At 42.5% G+C, this 16046-nt stretch overlaps 1 protein-coding gene across 2 annotated transcripts in view; it reads right to left on the bottom strand.

The window, feature by feature from the left end:
* Positions 1 to 16046, bottom strand: part of UTP4 (UTP4, small subunit processome component) — a 30169-nt gene continuing 14123 nt past the window's right edge. The window contains exons 7-17 of one of the 2 annotated variants that reach the window (XM_027516149.1): positions 13931 to 14102; positions 13729 to 13820; positions 11968 to 12064; positions 11139 to 11203; positions 9763 to 9885; positions 9223 to 9379; positions 6609 to 6715; positions 5191 to 5286; positions 2697 to 2882; positions 984 to 1094; positions 1 to 203 (exon numbers count right to left, since the gene is read on the bottom strand). In XM_027516149.1, coding sequence (XP_027371950.1) covers positions 87 to 203; positions 984 to 1094; positions 2697 to 2882; positions 5191 to 5286; positions 6609 to 6715; positions 9223 to 9379; positions 9763 to 9885; positions 11139 to 11203; positions 11968 to 12064; positions 13729 to 13820; positions 13931 to 14102 — 1323 coding nt within the window. In that variant the 3' untranslated portion in view covers positions 1 to 86. The remainder of the gene's footprint in view (positions 204 to 983; positions 1095 to 2696; positions 2883 to 5190; positions 5287 to 6608; positions 6716 to 9222; positions 9380 to 9762; positions 9886 to 11138; positions 11204 to 11967; positions 12065 to 13728; positions 13821 to 13930; positions 14103 to 16046) is intronic. The other variant, XM_027516148.1, reaches the window with a different exon arrangement.

Here is a 16046-nt window from a genome sequence, read left to right on the forward strand (position 1 = left end):
TAGTCCTAAAGAATAACTTTGTTTTATTATCATGATTTGTGAAAACAGGGTAGACAGTTCAAGGAAGGACACAGATGGTGCCCTTTTTAGGTTCCAAATTTCTTCTTTTTGATGGGTGGTGGGAGCTGAGCAACGATGTCATCCAGAGGCCGTTCTACCGCCACCAGGGTCTTTTCATCCAGGAGATCCACAAAGAGCAGAGGCTGGAGAGAGATGGTAAGGTTCTCACCAGGAATTAGATTCCAGGGCTAGTTCTCAGCTGACTATCTAGGGCCAAAAGGCTAGCCTCGTGCGAGCTGGAGGGAAGTAAATCTCTGATGAGCCTTCCTGCCCTAGAACTCCAAAGGTTGGGAGCTTTTATAACTGAATCCAATCATTTAAGATTTTAGGAGGATTCTTCATTTTTCTCTGTAAAGAAGGTCTGTGAGCCTCTAATTTCTTATGAATTGATGGTAACAGAGGGCTCTGGAGCCTAAACTTGATAAATGGCAAATTACAAATTACTTAAATTTAAAACACCTCCTCCTCTAAAAAATTCTGCAGACCCCCAAGAAATGTTCTAGGATTCAATGAATACGTGTTCTATCAGAGTGGAAAGCCTAGCCCAGAAAGGGGATCATAAATTCAATGACTTCCATTTGCTTGAAACTTATCCTGTGGAAAAACTATTCTCCACTGGAAGTCAAATTTAAAAGCCCAGCTTTAACCCAAACAGAGACCCAACTGAGCTCCACCATCATTTCTCACAACCTACGTATTTCATTTTTGTAAAGTATGATGTGCCTGGCTCTAATATACTGAGGCAAGAACAATCAACTACAAATCTAAGGGACAAACAGCCTCAGAAAGGCAGCTTATTTCCCCAAACCAGGTTCCCTGCACGTACAATGAAGGCACTCTTGTCTTCCTCTTGTGGGACTTAACTACATTTTGATAATATCACAGGGAACCAACCACTCAGAATATGATGGAAGATGTATTACCTTATATTTCTTAGAAATTTTAAAGGCATGAGCTGTGCGCCTCCTGATGACATCGGATTCGTTTGTGGGAGGCAGTGGGTTGTACAGTAAGGTTTTGTCATTTGGAAGAGGCTAGAAAGACAAAAATATGTTGTTTAATAATTATTATTGTTTAAATTGGGCCTCTACAGACCAAAGGACTCTAGTGATTTTTCAGGAAAACTCCATCTTCTAAACATCATATTATACACTTACTACCTCTCTGATTCTTTTTTTTAAATTAATTTATTTTTGACTGTGTCGCACGGCATGTGGGACCCTAGCTCCCTGACCAGGGACTGAAATCACACTCCCTGTGTTGGGAGTGCAGTCTTAACCACTGGATCACCAGGGAAGTCTCCCTCCCTGACTTTTCTTACTTCAGGGAGAAAGCTAGAGCCACACACCCAGCTCTACTGTAGAGCGGGGGGAATACATGGCAAAGAGAGCTTGGTACCCTCTGCCAGCAAGATCAAAGGGCTGGCCCGGGGCTTCTGGCCAGTCTCGTCAGTAACACTTTGTGAGACAGAAACAAACTGGCGTGCACAGGAGCTCAGCCTGTGCAGGCTCTGCTTTCTAGAGTCTCCCCCAGGCAGACCATGCATGGGCTACCCAACTGACACAAACCACCCCCACTGATGTCACTGACACTGCGAGAGATGATGACCTCTAGCCAAGCAAGTGATTATTTCATTTCTGACTTCCTTGGGAAATAGCTCTGCCCTTCATGAGGAGGCGATGGACTTATCACCAATACTGGGGGAACAAAACAGCTTGGGCTGATCTGAGTTGAGTTATAAAGAGGCAACGGAGTGGGAGGGGCCCTTCCTATACCATCATCTCGCAAAAGGCACTTGTCAGCCGGCTCTGCTTCCCACACCCAGAGCACGCAGGGCCCACGAGATGAGTTCCAGTGACACATCACCACGCACACCTCCTTTAGAGCCATCTGCTGCTCTCCCCATGCTGTTCCTACCCCACCTTCACAATACACCAAAACACCGTGGGCCGACTGCTGTAAGCCCAGACTGCATTATGGCGTGGCCACAGCTCACACCGCTGCTGGGAAGACAGTGCCTGCCCAGAAAAAGACATGAAATTCAGGGTGAATCAAAAGAGCAGCTGGCAGAGGCAGGAATCTGGAACGGAAAAAAAAAATGTTCACATCCCACCTAAATTACAGCCACGAAGGATGGAATTTTCCTAACTGGCCTTTTCTAAAGACGCTAACAACAGCTCCTCAAACTGGCAGATGGTGTGTCAGTAAATTCAACTCAGGGGGGCACAAGCGGTCAAAACCCCAGCCTGTATGTATATCCTTCAATGAAATCGTGTCAGTCACCCCAGGGTGCAAAAGCGGAAGTGACTGAGTGCCTGATTATGGCTACTTTCTGAATATGGACCTCATCTTTTTCCTACTTAATTTTATGTGCTTAGAGGCAAAGCAGGGAAATATTCAAATCAGCAAAAACCAGCACACCAAGGCCTGCCCCCTCCCTCAGAGCCTCCGGAGACTGGGAAGAAAAATGAGGAAATCTGCAAAACTAAAAGCTCCTTCCCTCCAAAGAAGGTACCAGCAACCTTTACTCTGATTCTCTTCCTCTAACTCATGGTCCTCCTTTGCTTTCAGAGCGAAAGACTGCTACGGAAAGCAGAAGCCAGTGAGAGCACAGGTGGCAGTGGAGAAGGACTCACCAGTGACTTGTCAATGAGGCAGAACATGTAGGTGTCGTGGAGGAGGATGTGCATTGGTCTCTTGGGATGAAAACTGATGTGTGTGATGGGAGTGTCCCTTTGGAGCCAAAGATGATGGAACCCCTGCTTCTGGACAGTCCGGCTCCATTCCGTATACTGTTTGTCTGGGATGCTGTACTCAAATACCTGAGAAAGGATATGACACAGAGGAAATGCAGGCTGGTACCCAGAAAACCAGAAGGGCATTCCTGACCGGAAAAACAGCTATATAAACCTTGCCTGTATCATATTCAGGATACACATTTTCACTTTTTTTTTTTTTGGTTGCACCACACAGCATGTGGGATCTTAGTTCCCCACCTGGGGATCAAACCCACGACCCCTGTAGTAGAAGCACAGAGTTTTAACCACTGGACCACCAAGGAAGTCTCGAATGCTGTTTTTTTAAAATAAAAACGATGTAAGGTAAATTACAGAACAATAAACAATTCAAACAGCACAGAAAGGTTTATATAGTGAAAAATCACCCTGCAATCTTAATATCTCTTTTCTCCAAGACAAAAGTAGCCTGTTCCTTATTTACATCTTTTCAGAGATATTTTATGCACAGAGTACACACTGTTCTGCATGTTGCATTTTTCACTGAGTATTGTATCATGGAGACTGACTCATACCAACGTCCACACACGTCACTTATGCTCCCTTTGAAGAAGGCATAATAATAATCTATTCACTTCCTGCATGTAGCAGGATTTTTCTATCTGTTTAATGAGCACTGAGGTATTTCCAATCTTCAGCTACTACACATGAGGCTGTAATGATTCTCTCTGTATCAGTGTCTTTTTTGTACAACTGAAAGCATACACCTGCGGCGAGAACTTCTAGAGCTGGAACTTCTGAATCAAAGATGAGGTGAATTAAAATCTTTTTTTAGGTTTCTCCAAATGCTCTCTAAGGGGGTCATACTAACTTATGCAATATATGAAGTGCTGTCTCCTGGTATCCTCACTGCAGTGTGTAATGCTGCTGCTGCTGCTAAGTCGCTTCAGTCGTGTCCGACTCCACGCGACCCCACAGACAGCAGCCCACCAGGCTCTGCCGTCCCTGGGATTCTCCAGGCAAGAACACTGGAGTGGGTTGCCATTTCCTTCTCCAATGCATGAAAGTGAAAAGTGAAAGTGAAGTCGCTCAGTCGTGTCCGACTCTTCGAGTAAGACTCTTAGTCTTGCTATGGTAGACTGCAGCCTACCAGACTCCTCCATCCATGGGATTTTCCAGGCAAGAGTACTGGAGTGGGGTGCCACTGCCTTCTCTGGTGAGTAACGCTATTAATCTCTAATTAGCAGATACAAAAAATTTCCCGCTAGTTTTAACAAGAGAAGAAGTTAAAATGAGAGATTCCATTTTCTTCATGTAATCGAAATGTCTGTGTAAAAACTGCTAATCAAAGTAGCCAGCATCATCTGCCTAGTGGTCTACTCAAGTGTGCTTCTTAGAGCCCTGCATTGAGATGGTTCAGCTTTTTAAAATGTTTCTGAATTTTATGATAATTTATAAAGTCATATGTATATCTGTATATAATATTTATAAACTTAATAGAATTTATAATAATTTGGTTTTTTAAAACAGTGGTTCTTGAATCACATTTAATCTTTTGTATACTAGCTCAGTGAGGCAGGTATTATCAAGCCTATTTGACCAGAGAGGATTTATAAGTATTGATAAATTCATGCATAATGTGTTCTGTAGCTCAGATATTCTACAGTTCTTATAATCATATTCTCATTTACAACTTGGTATGGAAAAAAGTGGTAGATAAAGCACTAATTTTGTCCATTGTATATTCTTATCTCCTTTGTTGAAGATAAACTAACCCATTGGTAGGTGGGTTTATTTCTGGGCTCTCTAGTCTGTTCCATTGATCCCTATGTCTGTTTTTGTGTCACTACCAAGCTGTTTTGATTACTATAGCTTTGTAGTAATGTCTGAAGTCTCGAAGGGTTATGTCTCCTGCTTTTGTTCTTTCTCCTCAGGACTGCTTTGGCAATTCTGGGTCTTTCATGATTCCATATAAACTTTAGGATTACTTCTTCTGGTCCCGTGAAAAATGTCACAAGTAATTTGGTAAGAATCACATTAAATTTACAGACTACTTTCAGTAGTATGGTCATTTTAACAATATTAATTCTTCCCATCCAAGAGCAGGGGATATCCTTCTATTTCTCTGAATCATCTTTGATTTCCTCTATTAATGTTTTATGGTTCTCAGCATAGATCCTTTCACTTCCTTGGTGATGCTTATTCCTAAGTATTTTATGTTTTTTATGTGATTTTAAAAGAAATTGTTTTATGTGAAAGCTTTATTACACACCAGAGGAAACTGCTTTTATATCATTCAGTATTTGCGAAGAAAAGCTCCTCCAAAATTGTTATTATCTCAGCTTTTTAGTTCCCATCCATTTGGAGGGAATTAGAAAGCACTGGGATCTCTTACCTGCTGGTCAGAATGAGCAATGACGAGGTTGTTGGTATTGGGTGCGATGGCCAGAGCAGTCACAGGGAAGTTGTAAGCAGGCACTGTGCAGTGAAGCTGGGGACAAATCAAAGACAAAGGAAACTCTAAAACGGGATTCCATCCCCCAGGAAAGACCGGATGGTCTAGGTCAGTAGTTTTAAAATAGTGTTCCTTGGAACTCAAAACGTTCTATTCTACGGAAGTTCCTGTAAATGTCAGGTATTTCCCCAAACAATAAACTTTAATTTCATTTTTTTAAAAAGTGCAAGTTTAACTGCCAAGAAAAATGACAGTGTTCACAGAAGACCTGGAGGTAAAGCCTTCCCTGCTGTCTCTACACAGGTATGAATTGCTCGTAAACACATCACTGAACAGGGGATCTGCAGCTCTACACTGAACTTAAAAGAAATTAATGCCTGTATAGCAACCATATGCCAATAAACATTAATTTAAAAAAAAAAGAAATTAATGACTAGGCAAGGACATATATGTCCATCACAAGGCATGGGCACTGGTACACAGAACACTTTAAATGCCAGGCAAGGCTCAAAGAGCAGTACATGCTCTTGCCACAATGCAATAAAGTTATTAAGTTTAGGGTAATTCTTTTTTTTTTCTTTTGTATTTTCTTTTTTTAACTGAAGGATAACTGCTTTACAAAGTTTTGTTGTTTTCTGTCAAATATCAACATGAATCAGCCATAGGTATACATATGGCCCTTCCCTCTTGAGCCTCCCTCCCATCTCCCCCGCTATCTCACCCCTCTAGGTCGATACAGAACCCCTGTTTGAGTTCCCTGAGTCATACAGCAAATTCCCATTGGCTATCTATTTTACATGTGGTAATGTAAGTTTCCATGTTGCTCTCTCCATACATCTCACCCTCTCCTCCCCATCCCCACCCCCCTTAAGTTTATGGTAATTATTATCTGACTTTCAGATGAAGATGACAACCTATAAGGGAACACTAGTAATTCAATCTGGGGATGACAATATCATTGCTAATTAGTGAAAAATGTTTTCCTGCTATTCCTAGTTCTGTTTAATTTGAAAATATCTTGAGATTACAAGGCAAGCTATTGAAGGAAATTGTTTCTATCTGCACCTATTCCTCTGTAGATCAGAATTTTCCTCCTCAAAATACAGACAAAACTAGATGTAGATTTCATTACTCATAAATCCTTAATTTCAAATTTATGAGCACGAGTGGCTTCACTGTTCCTATTGACTGATTTTTAATTTAAGATTATAGCTCTGGGGTTTCAAACAGGTAAAACAGGAAAAATTTACAAAAAAAAAAAAAAGGCCAGTAATTTTCCAGGTCCTCTCAGTCTTCCTGAGTCTTGTAACTGCAGGGCTAACTTCCTCCTGTTTGCTGCAACCAAACCTCATGCTCACCTTTAGCTGTTTCACGTTGTACACGTGGACACCGGCACTGGAGCCCGAGGCAGCGAGCCAGTTTCCGTCTGGACTGACTGCTAGCAAACACATGGACTGCACGGTCCCTGTGAGGACAGAAGAGCAGCTCAGTCTCTGAATTCCGTGTCCACAGCCAGCCACCCCTGCCCTGAGTCTGACGGCAAAAGCCACCTCAGTTTCCGATTACTGACAGGACAATTTCTCGACAGTTTTACAAATAAGTTCTAGGTGCTAATCTGTCTACTACTGTAATTTAAGCAGCCATTCTTCATGTAAAGAGGAGCCAGAGAGAAAGAAACCGGAAAGCAGCGCTTGCTCGGGAACGAGATGAGCTCCCAACTGTGAGAGTGGAGAATCAGAGTTTTTAAGAGCTATCACCAAAATCTATACCTCAGTTGTTCTACCGTCCTTTCCTATCAAATGTTTTTAATCAGTTACAAGCAGCAAATTCAATAGGTCTGAGGCAGATCTTTAATTTACAAAGTGCCTGCTATATATTTAGCCCTAAGGGAGCATGGGCACAGATGAGCCATCTCTGTCATTAAAAGAATTTGAAACCAATGTGGCAACATGAAAATTCTTTTTTTTGTTGTTGTTTTTAGGTAATTTTATATATGTGATAAACTGAATCAGTTGCTACATTATTCTTAAACATTTCCTCCCATCTTATTGGATGAGTTAAATCTAAAAAATAGTTTTGTTTAAATCTGAAACACACTGGTTATTTAAAAAACTCAGTTTTTAAAGTAAAGCTGAAAAGTAACTAAAGTAAACAAAAACAGTTAGAAAAGTATAAAGATTAATATGAAAATAACCATGTGGAATTACTTCACCAAGGGATAACCACTGTTAATCTATTGATGAAAACGGTTTGTTATCTCTTATGAATGCCTACACACACATATGTTCCTACACGTTGTTTTATGAAATTGGGATTGCGCTAATATACTGTACATTAATATATATATTTATACTGATTTTGAGCATTTTTTCATGACAAGAAAGATTCTATATTACTTTTAATGCTTGCAGGATATTGCCTTATTTATCCTATATAACTGGAGAAGGCAATGGCACCCCACTCCAGTACTCTTGCCTGGAAAATCCCATGGATGGAGGAGCCTGGAAGGCTGCAACATTTAAGAGAGAACACATTTTCTTTCCTTTCTCTCTTTTTTCCCTCCCTTCTTCCTTGCCTTCCTGCTTGGGTACCAGTCAAAATGGTTTCCAGGAAGGGCATATTAATCGAAATTTTCATCAGCAGATCACAAGTGCCTGATTTTCTATTCCCTTTTCAATCCAGATCTTTGATATCAGACAGTGATGTGATATGCCAAAGTAAGTGCTGCCTATAAAACATCCCCAAACAATGAAAAAGCTTTACAACTAGACATAAACTAGATGCTAAAGGATGAGTGAGGTGGGTAGAAAAGGGTGGAGAACACTGTGAGCTAAGTGACAAGGACAGGAAAACACAGGTTTGAGGCCTGTGAAGAAACCAGCCTGACCATCAGAGGCAGTAAGATGAGGCAGGAGGACAAAATAAAGTCACGTACATGATGCAGACCACAATTTGAAATGAGTGCTAAAGGCAAGGTGAAGAATCTAAGTTTCATAATAAAACCACATATAGGTACTCAATAAATACTGTCAGTTTACTTCATCTGATTCCTGATGTATAAGTTTCTTTTCCTGTTTGCTTCTGGGGCTGCTTATGAGCAGTGAGACTTTAAGTTGATTTTAAAAAGTTGATTTTCCAGGGACTTCCCTGGTGGTTCAGTGGTTGAGATTTCACCTTCAATTCAGGGGCCATGGGTCTGATCCCTGGTCAGAGAACTAGGATCCCATATGGTTGGTGGACAGAAAAACCAAAGCATAAAACAGAGACAATACTGTGGCTAATTTAACGGAAACTTTGAAAATGGTCCACATTAAAAAAAAATCTTAAAAGTTGATTATCCAGACGGAGTCTAAATAATGGTGAAGTCATTATAATCCTGGACAAGGGAGGAAAAAAAAAGACCCATGGGAAGTACTGAGTACTAAGTTCTTAAGGGTCAACTCATTAAAAGTTATCTACCCATAGTCACACATTCATGCACACTCATGTTCTCAAAACATACAGAAACGTAGCCAAAAACATTAGGACAGGTAGTGAAACTGTATGCACAAGTTCATCTTTATAAAAAAAATAACAAACCCAAAATTAACGTGTCCACAAAATACCTACATACAAGCACCTCCTAGAAACATACACAGATAATAATGGTGGTTATCAGGATCACAAATGATTTTAAGTTTCTTCTTGCTCTACTAACAAAACTCCAAGAAGCGTGATGAAACTTCTCTGGCCCTAAATAAGGAATCAAAAACCCAGTGAGAAAAGAGTAGGTGTGAGCAACACTTCAGATCTCATCAAGCGTTTTCACTTGCCAGGTATCTCCTCCTGCTTTAAATCGCAGATACGTGTGTATGTAGTTTTTCCAGGACTGAGAGGAGCGTTAGCAAACCCCCGAAAATTGAGATTTAAGTGAAAAAATAGAAACATCGGAGACTGGCAACTCTCTCCCGAGGCCAGGTCCCAACTTGTCACCTGACTGGGGCTGGAAAGCACGCGGGTGCGTGAAGCCTCCTTCCTGGAGCCGAATGACGCGAAGAGACCCTTGATTTGATGCCACAAAGAGCTTTGTTGAATCCTCAGAAAACAAAATCTGGAGGGCAGAGCGAAGGAACACTGGCATTTTGGAAACCTTGGGGGAAACAGTGGTAAAGGTCAGAAGGAGAGAGAAGTTAGACCCAAAGCCCATAAAAAATTAGCAGCGCCAGGCTCACATCACATGAGTGCTTCCTATCTCCAAGGAGGCCCACTGGCCAAGGGCCTGGAACACTGACGCGCCTACTCCCCTCCACTCCCCCCCGTCATCTCCTCAAAAGCCTAACCTTTTACTGCCATTTTGTGCCATTTACCTACTCCTCCAAAAACATAATTTTAAATTTGGCAATAAGAGACCATTTTGTAAGTTTTCTCACTGAACAAGGATTCATATCCTTGTTCAGAAAATTTCCACTTCACACAAAAATCACCCACTGTAAGGTTTCTTCTTATTCAACCAGACCCCGGGTTATCACTTACCCTCTGCAGGCTTATGTTGTCATGTTCGTAATTCAGTCGATACAGAAAAAAACGAGACGCTGTAGAACAGGCGATCCAACCACCACATGGGGAGATACAGCTGCAGATAATGTTCTCAGGACCCTGGCAGAATGAGGAAGCAGGACAAACGGTCAAGTTAAACTTCATTCAAGGTTCACTGTGACATGGATCCTCAAGCTACTGCCACTCTGAATCCACAAATACCTACACATAATCCCGACAGTCATGTGCTGTGCATCACTACGATTATTTCACAGGTGGAGCATCTGAAGGGTGTGGCTTTGATTTCCAGAACAGAGGTCTCTGAATAATGTCAGCTTATCACAGCCCTTCACCTACTTCATAGGTAGCTTCCTACTAAACCTAACTCTAAAAACCTGATCAGGCAGGCATTGAATGCAAGGGAGCTTTGGAGGCCTGGTGACTTGGGGACTGGTTTTCTGTTTTGTCAATGACAACCTCCTTTAAAGACCTCTAAGAAATATTAAGTGAGAAAAAATTTGCACTACACAGGAAAAGTGTAGTGTAACATTTGTTATCATTCAAAAAACCCAAAGAACGTCCAAATGTAGGTAAGGGGACTTCCCTGGAGGTCCAGTGGTTAAGATTTCACGCTCCCAAATCAGGGGAGCACAGGTTTAATCCCTGCTCAGGGTACTAAGATGCCCCATGCTGCCCAGCATGGCCAATAAAAGGAAAAAACATTTAAGTATGTATGTACACACACACACATAAACTCATATGCAGAACAAGGTCGAGGAGCATATATAGCTAATCAATTAACAGCAATCATTTCAGGAGGGGTGACTAGAATTAAAGAGCTGGACAAAAATATGAACTATCACTGTTGTTTGAATTCTTTATAGGAAGCCTGTAATTCACAAGTATTGTGCAATTGAAGATGTTTTAAAAGGAAGATACCAAAGCTGTGTGTATAGCACAGTCCCATTAGTACCAAAAGAAAGGATATACACACATACACACAAGTGAACATTTTTTCTAAAAGAATATATAAGAAACCGTTGGCAGCAATCATCTCTGAGGGGCGGGGGGTTAGAAGGAGGTTCATTTTTCACTGCATACTCTTTTTGCACTATTTGAATTTTTTAAGAATATGCATGTTATCTTCATAATACCAAAACAAGAAAAACCAATTTCTTGTATTAATTCATCTAATAAATTCTGAATGCCTGACTTATAATCACAGGAAACCCAATCCTCTTGATATAGTACTTCATTCAAATAATTTTACATTTTACACAGTTTAGGATATCAGCTAAGGACCCCCACCCAAATTTAGAACAGGAAATATGTTCTGGATTTCAGAATCTGAACACCCAGTTCAGCTTCCTTACCTTTGTCTTGAGGTGAAGTAAATGATCTGCATTTTTAGAGAGTGGAAGGGTATCCCCATTCTTTCCTGGAACAAGAAACATCTCTGATATTTTTCTTCCCAAAGGAAGGCTATACAAATGTTTTTTTCTTTTAAAAAGAAAAAATGGGTAGAATGGACTCTCTACCACTGGGAAATCAGAAACATGTCTGACAGAGTGAGCTTAGAGTCTTCTGGGGGTATGTATACGAAGAGGAGAACAGCGAGCACTTTCTTGGCCTCTCCGTGGGGGCCCTGAATATGGCCATGGTGCTTCTTTTCTGAAGCTGCTCCCCACAGCCAGGCATGCAGGTGGATGGATGTGAAGTTTGTGTGGCCTCAACTTCAACTTCTTTTGTTCATCGTGGAGCCTAAAGCCAAAGCCTCTACTATAAAACAACAGCACCCACACATGTGTCATACCTAAGGCCACGAGGCTGTCACCCTGGTAAGATCTGCATGACCTTCTTTTTCATGAAGGCTTGACAGAACTCAGCATGAAAATCTGTCATTTTTCAACAGCCTGTTCTGATCCCAGTTCAGCCAGGGCGAACTATTCCACTACCCCTGCCTCCCTGATACCCTGTGGTGCACTGTATGGAACTGCACACTTTCCAAAGGTGATTCGGTGTCCAGCTAATGATTTTCACACTCTGAGGAACTTCTCTGCTCTATCTAGTGGACAGGAAACAGTAAGGATGTCAAACAGAAAAATAATTGACTTCCATTTTTCCACAAGCAGAATTTCAACTGCAATTTCTGGCTTCTCTCTCCCAGTTTTCTTGTTGTGAAAAAACCTTCTCCCAGCTTACCTGTTGCAACTGTGGATCCCAGTCGCCAGAGTTCCAAGTGATGAGCAAACTGGAAGAGGAGGAGCTGCTTCTTTTTTGCACAGGAAACAAGCCGTCGCTGTACCCGTCCAGGAATCAAAAAGACAGAAACAAGCTGAGGTCATCTAGTACAGCAACACCTCAGAACACTTATACTGTTGAAATCCACTGACTTGACAAGTATTTCCTAAGTACTACCATACAACAGGGACTGTCATAGGATCTAAAAACACAGCGGTAAATAAAAACCTAGCTACTGGGACTTCCCTGTTGGTCCAGTAGTTAAGAATCAACTTTTCAACATAGGGGATGTGGGTTTGATCCCTGGTCAAAGAACTAAGATCCCACATGCCAGGGGGCAACTACTGAGCCCATGCGCTCTACAGCCTGTATGCTCAAACAGGGGACGCCCGTGAGCCACACCAAGGATCCAGCTCAAACAAACGAACAGACAAAAAACCTAGCTACTGCTCTCAAGCTTACAGTTTAAAGGACTGATGTAAAATTAAACAGGCAATTACACTAAGGGTGCAAAGAATTTTAACACGGCTAAGCACAATATGTGATGAATAAAAGTAGAAAGGATATTTAGTTTAACCCCACGGCAGTAAGGGGCTTCCCTGGTGGCTCAGAGGGTAAAGCGTCTGCCTACAATGTGGAAGACCCAGGTTCGATCCCTGGTTGGGAAGATCCCCTGGAGAAGGAAATGGCAACCCACTCCAATACTCTTGCCTGGAAAATCCCATGGACTGAGAAGCCTGGTAGGCTACAGTCCATGGGGTTGCAAAGAGTTGGACACGACTGAGTGACTTCACTTTCACTTTCAAGGCAGTAAAGACAGGAGCCCAGACATGGTTCACTGGTAAAGATCACTCAGGAAGGAAATCGGGTCAGGATGTTCCAGGCAAACACGTGGCTCGGGAAACATCTCAAAGATAAGAAAGCATTGTGCGGAGTAAAGAGAAGTCCTTCAGAACTGCCAGACTGGGTAGGGGTGGGGATGGAGGTGCTGCAAGAGTGTGAGAGTAGAGGGGAGGGAAGAACCTCTCTTCTCCGTATCAAGACAGGTGTCATGAGCCATGCTAAGGAAGCAGGTCTTTATGCTGAAGGCAACGAGGGCCAACCAAAGGCATTTAAGCATGGAGCGATGAATAAAGTTCCTTTCTAAACAAATCATGTGGAGAATAAGCTGGAGTGACACAAAACTAAATAAAAGGAGATCATTAACAAGATACTGTTAAAAAATCCAGATGAGAACAGACACGGATCCAAACTAGGATCATGGCAGTGTAGACAAAGAGAAATGGCTAGATTCGAGAGAGGATGAGGAAACAGACTCGGTAAGGTTTACTGGTTGAGTGGACCGTAGAAGCAGGTAGTGGGCAGAAGAGTTTCTAGCCTAGAAAGATGATGAATTTACCTAGAAAAGAACTCTGGAAGCCTGGATTTTTTTGCTCTCATCCAGGATAATAAAGAGCCAGCCTCCAAAACAAACAAAATCTCCATAAACCACACCAAACTGGAAAAAGGAGTGATTTCCCCAAAAGCTGAACTAGGAATGCTGCCCTAAACCTCTTGGCCCCTGTAAATATCTTTGCCAGAAGCTTGCTGAGAAACAGATGGAAGAAAGAAGGCAGGTAACTACAGAAGACCTACAGATTTGCCCAAGAGTGAGTGGTGCTATCTTGCGGGACAGATGGACGGGGAGGTGAGGAGGCGGTGGGGTTAGAGGATGATACTCACGTGGGGAAAAGTGATTTTTCGGAGAGCAGCATCGTAATTCTTTACCTCCACCTTCTCCATCAGAGGACGAATAACTAAGTGAGTGTCGGTGCCTGCAGTGAAAAGGAGAGGGGAAAAAGCATCGGAATTAGAAAAAGCTCCGCATGAACCTAACTGGAGACGGGCAGAGTAAAGCAGCAGCCAGGCAGAGAGCAAAACCCACCTCCAGATATCAGCGCAGTGGGGCTGTGAGCCACGGCTCGCACGTCGTGGGTGTGATGCTGAAATGGCTTCGTCCGCACCCACTGCTTCTCGCTGCTGCTGGAAGTCACAGAGACCAGCTGAAAATGGAACACTGTCCCCTCAGCTGTGCCCACCACGAAACTGTCTTCTTGCTGAGAAAGGAAATCATCAGGGAGGTACATTTGAGCAAAACAAGGCCCAGTGTTAAAATATTCCCCGAAGTTTTCTACCTGGAAAGCTTATGAGGGAAAATGCCCAGAATTGGGGACAGGAGGTTGCAGGGGTCTTTTTTCCTCCAGAAGCTAACAATTCCATGAATAGGTCACAAGGCGCCCCCTGCTGACAAAATAAACAGGAAGTACTTTGAACTTATGAATGCTTTCATACAATGCAAACTAGACCTCAACAGCGGAGAAGGCAATGGCACCCCACTCCAGCACTCTTGCCTGGAAAATCCCATGGATGGAGGAGCCTGGTGGGCTGCAGTCCATGGGGTCGCTAAGAGTCGGACAAGACTCAGCGACTTGACATTCACTTTTCACTTTCATGCATTGGAGAAGGAAAGGACAACCCACTCCATTGTTCTTGCCTGGAGAATCCCAGGGATGGGGGAGCCTCATGGGCTGCTATCTATGGGGTCGCACAGAGTCGGACACAACTGAAGCGACTTAGCAGCAGCAGCAGCAGACCTCAACAGAATAGCAATAATATTGGGCAAAAGAGGAGGGGCCTCAAAAGAGGCAGCCAGAAGACAGAAGTTCAGAAAACCCTAAAATTCACTGTTCTTTTTAGAGAAGCAAGGGCAGCCTGAGGAGGGAAAGTGGCCTGATCAATATCACAAAGATGCAGGTTCCCTGGTTCCCCAGTTTAAGGCTCTTTCTGGTCAGTATGTTGAGCACGGGGATTTCTGTTAGTTTTAAAAAGTCTTGCTGTGTCTACAACTACTTTTTAAAGTTTCTCTAAAATCATTTTCATTGTAACTTTTTTTTTTGCACATAATTCTGAGTAAGAAAAAAACAAAACAGGATACTTGATAGGGTAGTGAGAAAAAAATCAGGAACCTGGATCAGTAGTTAAACCAGTCAAATAGTGTAAAGAGTAGGTGAACTGATCAACAAGTTAGAAGTCTGAACACATGAGAACGGAGCTGCCATCAACTACACATGGTGCTAGGAACTTTAAGTCATATCATCTCTAATCTTTCACCAGCTGGAACGTTAAGTATCATTTGCCCTATTGGGAGCAACTCTAAAGGACTGAAATGAGCACAGCAAGTCCTTGTCAAGGGAGCCCTTTGATTGTTCAAGAGCTATTTCACAACTCTACGAATTGTGAAAAGCTGAGTGATGCAAAAGATTCTCTTGCGTAGAGATGCAAAGGGATTCTGCTTCGTAGAATGCAGTGGATGACTGCCCTGTGGACACTGAGTTTGCAACAAAATCGTAAAACATTTCACCTTCCTGATGGCCTGACATAACTGTGTTCTCTGATTTCTCCCTTTGAACTGCTTGTGACATCTTACTGGCTCCCTCATTAATTAATGAGTTACAGAAAATCTTGGACATACGTCTATTTCATGTTTGTATGAATCATGATTTTACTTTTTCTTTCCCCTGCCTAATCATCATTTAATAGGCCTCTACCCTGATAAGGAATCTGGAACTTCAAGAGTTTACCTGCTTGTCCATTTACAGACTTGACAAAGCTACATGCTCTCTGCTGCTCAAGCCTTTGCTCTGGGCACAGGCCTCTCCTTTACCTCCTCTGAGGGTACAGTTTGAAAGACATCAGTCCAGAGCAAAAGGGGAAATACTGAGCTGCTTAGGAACTCACGTGCTCTTTGCCTCTACCTCCACTAAACAGATCAAGTGACCATGTGCTCGAAGTCCTACCTACAGAGAAGAACTGGGAAGGCAAGTCTCTCACCCCACCTTCTCTTTCCTTGAGGTCGTATCATAAAAGCACTAAGGAAACAAAAGCTCTCTGGGGGCTTCCCTGGTGGTCCAGTGGTTAAGAAGCTGCCTGCCAATGCAGGGGACATGGGTTCGATCCTTGGTGGCGGAATGAAGTCCATGGGCCACAATTAGAGAAGCCCA

This window comes from Bos indicus x Bos taurus, chromosome 18 (genome assembly GCF_003369695.1).
Source record: "Bos indicus x Bos taurus breed Angus x Brahman F1 hybrid chromosome 18, Bos_hybrid_MaternalHap_v2.0, whole genome shotgun sequence".
NCBI classification, from domain to species: Eukaryota; Metazoa; Chordata; class Mammalia; order Artiodactyla; family Bovidae; genus Bos; species Bos indicus x Bos taurus.